This window comes from Pogoniulus pusillus, chromosome 12 (genome assembly GCF_015220805.1).
Source record: "Pogoniulus pusillus isolate bPogPus1 chromosome 12, bPogPus1.pri, whole genome shotgun sequence".
Taxonomy (NCBI): Eukaryota; Metazoa; Chordata; class Aves; order Piciformes; family Lybiidae; genus Pogoniulus; species Pogoniulus pusillus.
The window spans coordinates 3,749,095-3,765,002 of NC_087275.1; the positions used below are offsets into that span (position 1 = coordinate 3,749,095).

Below are 15,908 nucleotides of genomic sequence, written 5' to 3' on the forward strand. Positions count from 1 at the left end.
GCAGCCTGCAGCAGAGGAGGCTCAGGGCAGACCTCATTGCTGTCTACAACTACCTGAAGGGAGGCTGTAGCCAGGTGGGGTTGGTCTCTTCTCCCAGGCAAGCAGCAACAGAACAAGGGGACACAGTCTCAAGCTGTGCCAGGGGAGGTCTAGGCTGGATGCTAGGAGGAAGTTGTTGTCAGAGAGAGTGATTGGCATTGGAATGGGCTGCCCAGGGAGGTGGTGGAGTCACTGTCCCTGGAGGTGTTGAAGCAAAGCCTGGGTGAGGCACTTAGTGCCATGGTCTGGTTGATTGGGCAGGGCTGGGTGCTAGGTTGGACTGGATAAGCTTGGAGGTCTCTTCCAACCAGGTTGATTCTTTAATTCTATGAAATGCCTTCCAACAGAGTAAGAGCAGAGAAACTTCACACGTTCTTGCAAATTGAATCTAGGAACTGCATCTCAGATTTTGTTATCTCTTTAGAATATTAACAGTTCTTACTGCATTTGTCAAATGCATTCCACTCAAGAGTTAAAATCATGGTGATGCAGCTCAGAGACCATAGGAAAACCTTCATGTACTCAAAACACTTTTATTATAGTGTTTAGTCAAGTAATTATCAGGTATGGCACGAAACTTTTCAAAACTAAAATTTAAAGTTTATGGAAATGATTAATTGCAGCTTAGTAAACAATACAATTATGCAGTTACCTTCCATTAAGAAATACTGTAAAATATATACAAGAGCTGTGTCAGGCAAATGTCTTCTTTGCAAGTGTGCGAGTTGCATTTCTGAACTTCAGTACTGAGCCTCCTCGAGTGTACACAGAGGTCTCACTGTAATGTCTTGCAAAACCATCTTAAATTGCAAGTTTACTCACCTTCCAAAGACTCATTCAGAAACAAATCACAAAGGTACAAGATTTATATACATAAAGGCACAGCAGTTCTGTTGAAACCAGCTATGTTACAGTACAAGAGTTTAATCAGTGCCTTTCACACAAAAAAAAGTTCATTAACAAATGTACATAACCTTTCAGTAAAGCTGACTGCCCAGAGACTGCATTCTTCCCTTCTGGTAAAGGGAATAAGCAGCTATTATGGCAGTCCTGCTGGATAACAAGTTAACTATGGAACAGTAATGTGCCCTTGTGGCCAAGAAGGCCAAAGGGATCCTGGGGTGTATTAAGAAGAGTGTATCCAGCGGATTAAGGGAGATTCTCCTTCCCCTCTACTCTGCCCTGCTGAGACCTCATCTTGAACACTGCATTCAGTTTTGGGCTCCTCAGTTGAAAAGGGACAGGGACCTGCTGGAGAGGCTCCAGCAGAGAGCTACAAGGATGACTGGAGGGCACTGCCTTATGAGAGGCTGAGGGACCTGGGGCTGCTTAGTCTGGAGAAGTCTAAGAGGGGATTTAATAAATGTGTATAAGTATCTGAGGGCTGGGGTCAGGAGTTGGGGGGGACAGGCTCTGCTCACTTGATCCCTGGAATAGGACAAGGAGCAATGGGTGCAAGTTGCAGAACAGGAGGTTTCAGCTGAACACAAGAGGGAACTTCTTTATTGTAAGGGTCCCAGAGCACTGGAACAGGCTCCCCAGAGAGGTTGTGGAGTCTCTTCCCTGGAGACTTTCAAGGCCTGTCTGGATGTGTTCTTCTGTGATGTGTGCTAGATTGTGTGGTCCTGCTCTGGCAGAGGGGTGGGACTTGATGATCTCCTTGGGTCCCTTCCAACCCCTAATATCCTGTGATTATGTAACCAACTCAGAGTTACTACAGAAACTTGAGAGAACTAGATAGAATGCTTTCTCCTTCATCTAAATTTGCTACTTTCAAGCCCATTTCTCATCAAAAGAAAGTAATTTCCAACTATATTGGAAAGTTGAGTGTTTCATTCATGCTAAGATGACAGACTAAGAGATTTGCCATAGTGATAGTTTTATAAGAATTACATATATTATATAGGTGCTGTCCTAGTAGGCATCACCACCAGCCACAGAGCCCATTCTAAGGAGAGATCAGGAACTGAGAAGAAAGCTTTGCATTCAGAAGGTAGATTCAGATTCAGCTATGTGTTTGGTCCAGTGCTCAAAAGGATTCCATGCAATGGACACACCAAGTGCACTTCTCACTGTAAATGGACAAAAAATATTCTCCCTTTCTCCTTCCATCATTGCCAACTTCAAGTTCTCCTTTCTGAAGTTTCAAAGTTTTCATAGACATCAGTTGCACTGAAAAAGTCTTTGCAGTTTTTACAGCTGTCTGTAGATGAATAATTAGAAGGCAGACTGCCTATTGCCATCAAGCTAATCAACTCCCAAAGCTTTGAGCTGTCGTTCAATCTCTTCATCTGATATGGTAGCAGCTTTTGATGTTGATGCAGATGGTAAACCTCTATCAGCTGATGGAGCTTTGGCCATCTAGAAGAGACAGAAATTTTCTTCAGTCGGAACAGTATGTTACAACAAGCTCACTTCTAGAACAAGACTGGAAAACAAAGGCTGATAGGATATTTTATTTTTAAAAGAGAATGAAGGGCAAGAAGGCCATGAACTGGGTAAAAATAGCCATACCTTTCCAGAAATTTCAATTCCTATCTCATCAAGCACTTGGTTGACAATGTCTTGGCTTTCTTCCTCATCATCAGAAGCATCAAAAATATCATCCAGGGTATCATTAACTTGAAGGGGAAAAAAAAAAGAATTAACACTGTATTAAGCAGAAAAGGTTACCAAAATAACCTAGTACCATCTTTCTACCCACCCAGAATGCAGTGGTAATAGCAGCTTGTAAGATGCTAACAGAAAGTATCTGTACATTGGAGAAACTTCCTACCTCAGCCTTGCAGAGCCTGTGAGCACTGCTAGAGCAACAGGCTAAGGCATATTGCTCTGGCCCTGTGATCTTATAAAAATGTTTAGATTCACTAAAATGGTTGCTCTCTCTCCTGACTAGATTTTAACATGTCTTCAAAACACTTTCTAGAGTTCCATAAAAATCTCTTTCCTCTTCCTTATCTAAGTTGTAAAACAGTTAACTACTCAGCTAGTTCCTGAATTGCAACAACACAGTTCTGCACAGCTGATGTGCTCATATCTTATTCAACAATATTATTTTGAGTCCATGATCGCCCTTATGGTCAGCACAGAGGCAGGGATTAGGAGAGGAAGGAGACTATGCTGGCGGCACCAGGAAGTTTGGTAGGGTTTTGCTTACAGTGGACAGATGAAACTGCAAACAAAAAAACTGCAACTAGAGTAAATGAGACAAGCCATCCCATCCCATATGTAAAGCTGAGATTATCAACAATATCCAGTGTCCAGTCCCAGGAGAAAGAGCCTATACAGAGCTATCTACTACACAATGGGTACTTCAAGTCCTCCTAGCAGTTATGCCAATGAGGTTTTGCACTGGTCTCAACCCCCCCCCTCCTTTCCAATCTGTTCTTTCTAGAAGTATGGTGTGTGTTCTGCATGAAGACAGAAAAGAACAGATTCCAGAGCTAGCACCCAGAGCTACTAAAAAGCCTTAAGTCACATCCTCCTTGCTCACATATGAATTATTTTGTTTGCTATTCATGATTGCTGTCAGTTTCATTAACTGTAGAAATAAAAATTCAAGCATCAGTATTTCTAGACTGGTTCTACCCTTTAAAGAGCACCATGGGCTGCAGCTTGCTTTTCCCTGCAGCATAGAACTTACTCATTTCTTCAGTCATTTCCATCTTCATATTTTCCTTCTGGAAGTTCTGCATAGTTTGTAGTGTCTTTTGGGGATCCATTTTCTTATTAACTGCTTGCATTGTCTATTAACATTGAAAAAAAAACCATTTAATCATTCAATAAGACATTAGTAAATACCAACATAGATACTAAGAACAAAATAACCAGCAGTCCAAATTTCACTTTCCTGGTCCTCTATCTCCAACAAGAACTGCAGGTATACAACAGATCAACACTAGTTTGCATCTAGAAAGAAAAAATAGTATCTGCTACCTTAACAGATAAGATTTTGAATCATAGAATGGTTTAGGCTGGAAGTGACCTCAAAGACAATACAGTTCCACCACCCTGCCATAGGCAGAGACAACTCCCACTAGAACTGAAGGTCAAGGCCTCATCCAATCTGGCCTTAAACACCTCCAGGGAGGGAGCAGACACAACCTCCATGGGCAATCTGTGTCAGTGTCTCACCACCCTCACTGCAAAGAACCCTTTCCTAACATCTACTCTGAATTTCCCCTCTGCCAGTTCAAACCCATTCCCCCTTGTCCTGTCACTACAAGACCTTGTCAATTGTCCCTCCACAGCCTTCCTGTAGGTCCCCTTCAGATACTGTAAGGTGACTATAAGGTCTCCTTGAAGCCTTCTCTTCTCCAGGCTGCAAAGCCCCAACTCTTGTAGCCTATCCTCATAGCAGAGCTGCTGCAGCTCTCTGAGCATCTTTGTGGCCCTCCTCTGGACTGGCACCAACAGTTCCATCTGCTTCTTGTGCTGGGGGCTCCAGAACTGCACCCAAGACTGCAGGTGGGGTGTGAGGAGAGCAGAGCCAAGGGGCAGAATCCCCTCCCTTGCCCTGCTGCCCACACTGCTCTTGCTGCAGCCCAGCACAGGGTTGCTGTCTGGGCTGCACTCCCACTGCAGGCTTCTGTTGAGCTTTTCATCACCCCAGACCCCCAGGTCCTTTTCCTCAGGGCTGCTCTCAGCCATTCGCCAGGCAGCCTGGATTTGGTTTTGGGATTGCACCAACTCAACTGTATACAACTTCCTTGCACCATGACACCTCTCATGGCCTTATATTAAGAAAAATCTTCCTGGTCTAAATTTAAAAAAATGGGACAGTATTTTCTAATTTGCAGACTATATACTTTCAGGAATCAAATGTCCACAGGTTTTAGTCAGTAATTCATTTCAACTACCATTAAAGCAAGGCATTAAATTGCAATTGTCTCTTTATAATTTAATGGAAATTCACTTTTCTCTGAAAAGTGCTCCTATCAGCTCAGGGTGAACCTCTGTAATGGCTAAAGATCTTTCATTAATCATAGAGTCACAGAATCAACCAGGTTGGAAGAGACCTCCAAGATCATCAACCTAGCACTCAGCCCCGTCCAATCAACCAGACCATGGCACTAAGTGCCTCAGCCAGGCTTTGCTTCAACACCTCCAGGGACAGCGACTCCACCACCTCCCTGGGCAGCCCATTCCAATGCCAATCACTCTCTCTGACAACAACTTCATAACAACATCCAGACTAGACCTGCCCTGCCACAACTTGAGATTGTGTCCCCTTCTTCTGTCGCTGGTTGCCTGGGAAAAGAGACCAACTCCACCTGGCTACAGCCTCCCTTCAGGTAGTTGTAAACAGCAATGAGCTCTGCCCTGAGCCTCCTCTTCTGCAGGCTGCACACCCCCAGCTCCCTCAGCCTCTCCTCACAGGGCTGTGCTCCAGGCCCCTCACCACCTTCATTGCCCTTCTCTGGACATGTTCCAGCACCTCAACATCTCTCTTGAATTGAGGAGCCCAGAACTGGACACAGTACTCAAGGTGTGGCCTGAGCAGTGTTGAGTACAGGGGAAGAAGAACCTCCCTTGTCCTGCTGCCCACACTGTTCCTGATACAGGCCTGGATGCCATTGGCTCTCCTGGCCACCTGGGCACACTGCTGCCTCATTTTCAGCTGCTCTCTACCAGCACCCCCAGGTCCCTCCCTGCCTGGCTGCTCTCAGACACCCTGTCCCCAGTCTGCAACGTTGCTTGTTGTTGTTGTGGCCAAAGTGTAGAACCCTGCCCCTGACCTTGTTAAATCTCATCCCATTGGCCTCTGCCCACCTATCCAGCCTGTCAAAGTCCCTCTGTAGGGCTCTCCTACCTTCCAACAGATCCAAATCTGCTCCTAGCTTGGTGTCATCAACAAACTTACTGATGATGGACGCAATCCCTTTGTTCAGATCATACAATAAACTTCACCTGTTTTACTACAAGCACGCAGCACCAGCTTTGTAGGCACCAGTACTTAATACTTTCTTCTTTTCTATGAAGCAAGCTACTGTATTTCTCATGGGACACTAAAACCTATATATAGATATGAGTAATTCAAATGTAGACTTTCTTTGAGAAGATAAAAGAGTTGGTTAATTAACAGGGATGCTACCAAGCTTAACAGCTGCTGCTGGCTTCAGAGAAGCTTGTCTGCTTTCCTGTCTGAGTTTTTTTTAAGTGATAATGTATTATGCCTCTAACCTTACTTGAATTTCAAAGACTATGTTTGTAGTCAGATCACTTGAATATATAAAGTTGTTCTGGAGTCAAAAGGTGTTTGTTCTTTAAAATTATTTTATAAGAACTATACTTGGATATCAAAACACTGGACTGATAAAGAGTTTGTAGATACTTATTTAGAATATAAGACTCAGATGTATGATCACAAGAACCAGAAAACCATTAACTAGACTTTACTATGTCCAAAATTAGTGCCACATATGCTAAAAAGTATAGACAAATACTTTGAAAGCTTTGCATTCATAGAAGCATAGAATCAGCCAGGTCGGAAGAGACCTCCAAGATCACACAGGCCAACCTAGCACCGAGCTGTAGCCAGTAAACTAGACCATGGCAAGTGCCTCTTCCAGGCTTTTCTTCAACACCTTCAGGCACGGCAACTCCACCACCTCCCTGGGCAACCCATTCCAATGCCAATCACTCTCTCTGCCAACAACTTCCTAACAGCATCCAGCCCAGACCTCCCCTGCCACAACTTAAGACTGTGTCCCCTTGTTCTGGTGCTGCTTGCCTGGGAGAAAAGCCCAACCCCACCTGGCTACAGCCGCCCTTTAAGTTGTTGTAGACAGCAATAAGGTCACCTCTGAGCCCTCTGTTCTCCAGGCTGCACACCCCCAGCTCCCTCAGCCTCTCCTCACAGGGCTGTGCTCCAGGACCCTCACCAGCTTTGTTGCCCTTCTCTGGACATGTTCCAGCACCTCAACATCTTTCTTGAATTGAGGGACCCAGAACTGGACACAGTACTCAAGGTGTGGCCTGAGCAGTGCTGAGTACAGGGGCAGAATAACCTCCCTTGTCCTACTGGCCACACTGTTCCTTCCAGTATCTCAAAATGTCTCTTGAATTGAGGAGCCCAGAACTGGACACAGCACCCAAGGTGAGTACTCATTCATGTGTTTTTCTTGCCTTTTGAGGTAGCTGATTTAACATATTTATCACTGACGGCTGCATGAGATTAAGAGCAGTTTGTTTAAATTTCAAAATGAACAATTGAATACTTTTCCCTTTTAAGCTTCTTGTGTCAGTAAGGCAAAGTACTTTAAAAGTGACTGAAAGAATTCAGCATCTTCCTGTCCAATAATTTTACACAAACTAGTCCTCCATAGGTGTAGCTGTTGTGCTTTAAAAGCATCACTTTTCCTGACACTGGTTGATTTGTTAAAATATCTTTGTTTCTTTTTCTGACCTAATCTCATTATTAGTCCAGTGATGCTGTGTTTTTCAGAAATTTAAGACATCTCATAGATAAAAACAAATTAACCACACAATAATTAAAAAGCAAGATCGTCTTGTTCACATGACACACTGCTGTGGGATTACCGAGTAAACTGTTCAGGTCTCATCAGTTCTACAGTCACACAAATTGCTCCCCCTTGTGGATCAGTAATAGAGGATTGAAAGTCTGCTAGAGAGACACAGCTTCCTGTGACTGAGTGGTTGATATCTGACAGCAAAGCCTTTGGCAGTAATTACTTTCTGCACCAAGTTGTGTCACATTACTTTAACTGGCACGCAACAGGATTTAATTTGGACTCACAGCTTGTCTACAATGATGCCTTCTAATATTGCTTCCTACACCTCAGGCTGAACAATCCTTGCCAAAAGAAATTTGGCTATATATCAATTTAATAGAGGAAAGTTCACAACTAACAGATAACAGATTTTTCAGAGAGAGAATGTAACACAATCCCATTTCCTTATACCACAGGCAGTAGAACCTCAGGGAATCCAGATTAGATGGCTTTAGGAACTTTAGATCCAAAGCAATAACCTACTTCTGCACAAGTCACAAAACTGCTGAAACACACTGCCTTGATTTCTAGACAGAACATGCCCTACTTTTCCCCCAGTAAAAACTGCTTCTGACAAGATATACAGGCAAGACATTCCAGCAGCATGGTTTGGGGACTTCTGATGTAGTTACACCACTGGCTTTAGAGATCATTTTTATCATGCAAACTTTTAGCAGATGTTCATGCAAAGAAAATACACCCAGTTAGGTTCTAACTGGCTGGACAGAGTAGACAATTTAATAAGAAGCATTACGTTGTATTTCCTGATTGCATCATCAATGCCATTTGTGGTATTAAGCAAGCAGCTGAAGGGTAGAAGAGGCCTGCAGAGGGACCTTGCCAGGCTGGACGGGTAGGCAGAGGCCAATGGGATGAGATTTAACAACACTAAGTGCAGGGTTCTACACTTTGGCCACAACAACAAGCAGCGCTGCAGGCTGGGCACAGAGTGACTGGAAAGCAGCCAGGAAGAAAGGGACCTGGGGGTGCTGGTAGATAGTAGCTGAAGATGAGGCAGCAGTGTGCCCAGGTGGCCAAGAGAGCCAATGGCATCCTGGGCTGGCGCAGGAACAGCGTGGCCAGCAGGACAAGGGAGGTTCTTCTGCCCCTGTACTCAACACTGCTCAGGCCACACCTTGAGTGTTGTGTCCAGTTCTGGGCTCCTCAATTCAAGAGAGATGTTGAGGTACTGGAAGGTGTCCAGAGAGGGGTAATGAAGCAGATGAGAGGCCTGGAGCACAGCCCTGTGAGGAGAGGCTGAGAGAGCTGGGGGTGTGCAGCCTGCAGCAGAGGAGGCTTGGGGGTGACCTCATTGCTGTCTACAACTATCTGCAGGGAGGTTGTAGCCACGTGGGGGTCGGTCTTTTCTCCCAGGCAAGCAGCAACAGAACAAGGGGACACAGTCTCAAGGTGTGCCAGGGGAGGTCTAGGTTGGATATTAGGAGGAAGTTGTTGGCAGAGAGAGTTATTTGCATTAAAATGGGCTGCCCAGGGAGGTGGTGGGGTCGCTGTCACTGGAGGTATTTAAGAAAAGCCTGGCTGAGGCACTCAGTGCCGTGGTCTCGTTGACTGGATAGGGCTGCATAATGGATTGCAATGGATGAACTTGAAGGTCTCTTTCAAGCTGGCTGATTCTAAGTTTCATCCTTTTGATTATCTTACACAGAATAGCACATACGGTGCAACCATAAGCTGCACTTTAACATAGGGAATATCTTGTAACACCTTACTTTTGCTGTAGTTGACATAGCTCCTGCCATCTTCATCTGAGAGTTCATGACCTTTGTCTGTGTAGACATAGAAGTGACTTTAGAGCTAACAGCGTATGTTCGATTTTTCTGCTTCCGCAGCTGTACAAGCTGCTTTGCTAGCACTTTACAGGCTTCTTTGTTGCCAGTCTTAGCCATTTTCTTTATTTCCAGTTCCTGATAAAAAAAAGGGATAAATTAATTGTACAGAACTGTCATTCAAACAAAGACTATAATGCTCAAGTTAGCTACTGTCTTGTTTCGAGGTTTTGTAAAGACAATTGAAGTTACATGAAGTCTTCCTCGCCTTTCTATCACAATTAGTAGAAAAAATGCAATGCTGTAAGGAGCTGACCAGAAGAGAAAAACCCAATATAACTGAATTGTAGTGTGGTAGCACACAGTTTCCCTAAAAGCCTTCAATTTCTGCATAGCATCACACTGATTTATATGTCAGCATTCAACTTCATATCCGATTAAGGAGCAATATATCAAAGGAAAAACAAACACATCCAAAGTGAAGAAATTACTATGGCCAGCTAGCTATGAGTGCCATGATTTCTTGTGTTCATGGGCAACCAAGCCACACTGCCCATGGAATAAAGAGTTTGTAGTGTCTTTTTCACAATGCTTCAGCCCTGAAAGAAACTCTTAACCTTTTTGAGGGAAGAAGCAGATAAAGTTAGGTAAGTGATAATTACAGACTGTATTCCCACATAAAATTTAGCTGGACCTAAGTTAGTATTTAATAAAGTAGTATAATTTGTCTACAATAACCTGTGTTTAAGAAAGTCACTTCTGCCTTACAAACAAAATCCAACCCCCAATGTGCCAATTCATAACAGAAAGTTTGGCACAAATAACCTTGTCAGGTATGACTTTTCAAAATATACCTCTTGATCTGTGATCTGGTAACGTAAACTCTTCAACTACCTCTTTCTTTTCATTATTTTTTTAAAGATGGCTTGCTACAGTCTCTTAGTTCTTTGTAGAACTAAGGTTAGAGAGAGAGAACTAAGGCTAGAGAGATTTTGAAAATTAGGATTTATTGTCTATTGATTCTCTCATCCAAATGGAAAAACTATTTGAAAGTTCCTTCTTCTTCTTGTCAGAAACTAAACATTTCTGAAACAATTTATTGTAGTAAGTAACCAAAACTTCAACCTGAGTATTCATGAAAGCTAAGGCTTTCATTTCATTCATGAAAATGCCTAACCTAGGAGTAACATGTTGAAGGCTTCCAGAAACAAATTTTCTGAGTTCTGTTAATTAATCCTAGCTTATGGTATTCAAGTAAGATGGTTGCCACGAACTAACAGCTCAATAGCTACTGAAAGAGTGGCTAAATTTCCATAGCTTTTCCCACAGCCTGAGCATGTCTTCATGCATCAACCTCCACCATCTGTCACATCCACTTATCCAATTATATTGCCACACAGGTGCAGCATCCATTCACTGAGTACTTATAGCTCGCACACACCAAGTTTTAAATAGATGTTAATTTAGGCATAATTTTACTATTATTAGCTAGTTTTAGGGAAGCTCTATATGAATGAAAATAAGAACCCCATGAGGCTTATGGTTTTTCAACTACTCTCTCCCACTGGAGAATCAGGGTAAGATATAATAGCACTGACATTTACTTTTCACCAAAGCCTGCTGATTTACAAGCCTGTAAGAAAAAAACACTTCTGAAGGATAGAGAATGGTAAGAATAGAAGGGAAAAAAGAATGTGGTTATTTTATCTAAACACATTGTTTTAGGCTTTTCCTATGTTAAAGGCTGAGAACAACTTTTAGACATTTTTTTCCAACACAATTTTAACAACTAAAAAGTCAAAAAGGGGAAGACAACATTTTTTTTTGGTGTTCAATTATTATACATTGAACTGCATTTTTGGCAGTTTACAAGTGTCCAGATATACTGAGGATGGGTGTGTGTTTTTAAAGAGTTCCCTGTTTTACTTACCAGTTGCTTTTCCTGTTTTTCAAGTGCTGCTCTGTCTCTGGTTATAGCCCTCTGTGTACCTCTTAACTCTCGGTTTTGCTCCTTTATTATATCTGGAAAGAAAATATTTATAGCTGGGAGAAGTTTTCAATACTACATAAACACCTTTCCTGCTAAGTACTGACATGCAGTAAGTTTGACTGCCTCCTTTTGTTCAGAATGAAATGTTAGCTATGAAAGAACTGTTAGCATTTCAAAGATATGAAGTATTAGCAAAATACTACTTCACATATACAACACAATTACATTTCAGCAGCATAGGCCATACCCCATAACAAAACCACTGTTTTACCTAGAATGTTTCTTTGCATCATAACCATAGCAAGAACCTTAACCACACAGGAGTCAGGTACACACATCTGTCTGCAAGTTCAACCCCAACTCAGCAATAACATATTCACTGTGAGTCCACTGCTTCTCAAATAGTCAGACCTAATTTGAACAGTCATCAAGAAACCTCACCTATGAGATATAAGAGCAATTAAAGAGTTCCCAAGTCCATTAAAACAGTGAAGCTACTCCTTGATGCAAGCCCTGGATTCTGCTCTTCTCTATGTTCTTGTTCATCAGAGATTACTCTCCTCTACAAATAATACCACACTGTGCAACTGAGCTTCAAGTTAGACCATAAAGTAATAGTGTTTGAACTTTTCCAATTAGCAGGTGTTAGATTAAGATATGAAAGTGCAGGCCTTTATAGCAAAATTAAGTTTCCCGACAGCTGAAATAGCTAGCAAAAGCTTAAACACTGTCTGTTAAGTGAAACAAACCATCCTTCATAGTTTTGTCCACAGTATTAGTTTAAAAATATTTACTGGTAACATCCATGTATAGAATCAAGCAGGTTGGAAGAGACCTCCAAGATCATCCAGGCCAACCTAGCACCCAGCCCTAGACAATCAACCAGACCATGGCACTAAGTGCCCCAGCCAGGCTTTGCTTCAACACCTTCTGGGACAGCAACTCCACCACCTCCCTGGGCAGCCCATTCCAATGCCAATCACTCTCTCTGACAACAACTTCCTAACAACATCCAGCCTAGACCTCCCCTGACACAACTTGAGACACTGTCCCTTTGTTCTGTTGCTGGTTGCCTGGCAGAAGAGACCAACCCCACCTGGCTACAGCCTCCCTTCAGGCAGTTGTAGACAGCAATGAGGTCTGCCCTGAGCCGCCTCTTCTGCAGGCTGCACACCCCCAGCCCCCTCAGCCTCTCCTCACAGGGCTTTGCTCCAGGCCCCTCACCAGCTTTGTTGCCCTTCTCTGCACACCTCCCAGCACCTCAACGTCTCTTTTGAACTGAGGAGCCCAGAACTGGACACAGCACTCAAGGTAAGGCCTGAGCAGTGTTGAGTACAGGGGAAGAAGAACCTCCCTTGTCCTACTGGCCACACTGCTCCTGAGCCAGCCCAGGATGCCATTGGCTCTCTTGGCCACCTGGGCACACTGTTGCCTCATCTTCAGCTACTATCTTCCAGCACCCCCAGGTCTCTCTCTGCCTGGCTGCTCTCAGCCACTCAGTCCCCAGCCTGTAGCACTTCCTGGGGTTGTTGTGGCCCAAGTGTAGAATCCTGCACTTGGCCTTGTTAAATCTCATCCCACTGGCCTCTGTCCACTCATCCAGACTGTCAAGGTCTCTCTGCAGGGCTCTCCTACCCTCCAACAAATCCACACCTGCTCCTAGCTTGCTGTCATAGGCATCTACTATGCCTGCAATTAAGTTTTGTTACAATTCCCAGAACATGCTTAGATGTGATTCACTAGGCAAAGGTCTGCATCTGACTCAACATCCTCTAACCTTTATAGAGGAAAGAAGTCAGTACCTCTAGGAAGAGATTTATCTGCTAACCATGTATCTGTCTACAGAACATTAAGTAAATTTTGGTGGTAATTTCAAGGGAGCAACTGTCACACAAACTGTTTAGAGCCCATTCTTCTAATCCACAAAAACAACATCAGCAAAGGGCCCTGCTGTTGTTCTTAAGAAGTTTGATGCAGATGAAAATCAATGCAAGCTAGCAGAGTTACTAGCAGAAATAAAGCAGGTAGGAAAAATCCAGAAACTGCAGCTACTCCTTACTTTTAAGGCTTGTAATAATTTTTAATTACTAATGAATTCCTCATTCCCACATTGGGAAATACTGTAAAACATCAATTGCTGAAATTATTTCAACCATAATAATTTTGAATCACGACCTCTCCAAGTCTTCAGTGGTATTTTAAAGGAGACGTGTGCCAGGCCCTCCAAACAGTTGCTTTTGGCTAAATATATATTCCAAATAACCCTGTGGAAAAGAGTTTTTACAGTGCCACTACTGCCCCAAAAATCTTCAGAAGATGCAGACTTTTCAATAGACAATAATAAAGAGCTGAAAGGTGACATGGAACATAAAATGGAACATAAAACTGCACTCTTCACACTGGCAAAGCAGCAGTGGAAATTATGCTTAAAATAATGCTACAGACAAGTACATCAGTTGCACCTGCAAAACTGGAAGAAAAAGCTTCATAGCTACAACTATAGGTATAGGCTGGATATTAGGAAGAAGTTCTTCACAGAGAGAGTGATTTCCCATTGGAATGGGCTGCCCAGGGAGGTGGTGGAGGCACCGTCCCTGGGGGTCTTCAAGAAAAGCCTGGATGAGGCACTTAGTGCCATGGTCTAGTTGATTGGTTAGGGCTGGGTGATAGGTTGGACTGGATGATCTTGGAGGTCTCTTCCAACCTGGTTGATTCTATGATTCTATATGGTTCTATTGAAAAAACATCCCTTGATATAGAATGCTTGAGAAGCAGAGAACCTTCAAGATGGGATGATACAAGAACTGTACTCTTCAGAAGACAATAAGGTTTCCCGTGATACTTCTGTCTCTGATCTCACAAAGTGACTCAAAGTAAGGATAACACTAAACCGAAAATAACTACCAGCATTTACAAGCCCTTTCATTTCTTCTTGCAGGTGAAGAAGATGATGATAATTTGGTTCTTGTCCCCCTGTGATATCTGGTGTAAACTCCTAGCTTTACTCCAGGCGCCGAAGAAGACAGAGTATTCCCCAGACTGCCTATTACTGATAGCCACTCCCACGTGTCATGCCGAGCTTCACACACCAGGGCAAGAAGGAAGCATCTCCGTTCCTTAAACAGGTTGGACAAGAGACACCCAGCAAGCCTTGATCTGACTCCTACAATCTGCCTTACTCATAGAAGCTTAGAGCAACCTCCCCCTTCCCTTCTTATCGCGTGTTGCACCAGAAATGGGAAGAGACGAACGGGAAAATTTGTCTATTCTCCCCTGGTGGCACACAATTGGTTGCTCCACAGCATCATTTTTGGCAAGCATATTTGAACGCGAACCCACCTGATTTGACACCAGGCACCTACCATGACAGCCAGCCTCTGCCCCACACGCATGGGGCACACCGATCTGGAGGCCCGACCCTCACCCACAGGACTGCTCTCAGGTAAAGCATCTCTTTTGGCTTTATTTTGGAGAGCGTTACTTAAGTTTAAGCGTTTTGTTGGCAGACTGCCTCCCAAACCATCTAGGCAAACTTAATACCTGCGTAGAAAGCCACGGGGAGCAGGCGGTGGCGGCTCGGCGGCTGCTCCCGGAGCCTGCGGCCGTGCCCGGGCAGCCTCCTCCCCGCCGCGCAGCGCTGGCCGCCGCAGACCACCGCCGCTCGCCACCGCGCTCCTTCTCGGCTCCGGCAACTCTTCGCGGGCCTGTTTTGTTCCCTCGCTCCCAACGACGACGTTCCTCCTCCTGCCTCACCCACAGACTGCGATCACCAAGGCCCGGCTCCCATATCTGGCCCCGGCCCGGCCGCCCCACGGGCGTCAATGCCCTGCGAACCTCCCGTCCTGCTGCCCCAGGAGGCCGGGCCGCCCCGGACTCTCCCTGCCGTCCCGCACGGCCCCAGCACCGCCGGTGAGTCACCCTGAGCGGGCTGTGGCCTCCTTCTCCTCTCGCTGCGAGTTCCTGCTCTGCCGGGACGCAGAGCCCCAGGCCGCCCCGCAGGCACTGCCACCACCTGCAGGCTCTAGTTCCCTTCGATCTCAGGGCCGGGACCATCTCTGAGCACCCGAACGTACGAGGACTGGTGGCAGTCGCACCCGGGCTGCGAGAGGGGCAAAGGGGCCCTTCACCGACCGCCAGCGACCCTACACGCACTCACCGTCCACAGTCTTCTTCTTGAAGAGCGAGGCCATGGCGACAGCCGGACCCCCCACGACCACCTCAGCCGCTCCTGCCTCCGCCTCAGGTGACCAGGAAGCGGCCAGGCCGCGCAGCCCCACTCCGCTCCGCCTCCTCGCCGGCGAAGGGCGGGCCGGGGCCGGGCCGGGCGGCCGGGATGCCCCCGCCTACCCCGCTGCGAGCCTGGGCCGCCGCCGGCTGCGCTGGGGCGTGGGGTGTGCTGCTCGCTGGCGCTGCTGCGGTGTGGGGGCGGATTGCTAATTCGGGATCGCCTCTCCTCACTGCAGGCTTCCTCCCCGCGCTTGGGCTTGGTCACACGGCGCGGCGGGTGAGGCATGCCGGGCGCCGGGCTGGCGGTGTGACGGGGAAACCGACACGGGACCTGGCCTAGGAGGCTGTCCG

The 15,908-nt window shown here is 45.4% G+C and overlaps 1 protein-coding gene across 1 annotated transcript; it reads right to left on the reverse strand.

The window, feature by feature from the left end:
- Positions 1-556: 556 nt before the first annotated feature.
- On the reverse strand, positions 557-15,685 carry CHMP2B (charged multivesicular body protein 2B). The gene is made up of 6 exons (XM_064152283.1): positions 15,487-15,685; positions 11,271-11,362; positions 9,284-9,478; positions 3,683-3,785; positions 2,554-2,660; positions 557-2,400 (listed from the first exon to the last, which is right to left on the reverse strand). Exons 1-6 carry the CDS (start codon positions 15,518-15,520, stop codon positions 2,287-2,289), a joined length of 645 nt encoding a protein of 214 aa, XP_064008353.1. The 5' UTR covers positions 15,521-15,685; the 3' UTR covers positions 557-2,286.
- Positions 15,686-15,908: the final 223 nt, after the last annotated feature.

Excerpts from the sequence above, each read along its gene's own strand:
- CHMP2B (XM_064152283.1), bottom strand. The coding sequence starts at position 15,520 with ATGGCCTCGCTCTTCAAGAAGAAGACTGTGGACG. Across the intron at positions 11,363-15,486 it reads CAAGAAGAAGACTGTGGACG|ATATAATAAAGGAGCAAAAC; the intron begins GTGAGTGCGTGT and ends TTTTCTTTCCAG. Across the intron at positions 9,479-11,270 it reads AAAAACAGGAAAAGCAACTG|GAACTGGAAATAAAGAAAAT; the intron begins GTAAGTAAAACA and ends TTTTTTTATCAG.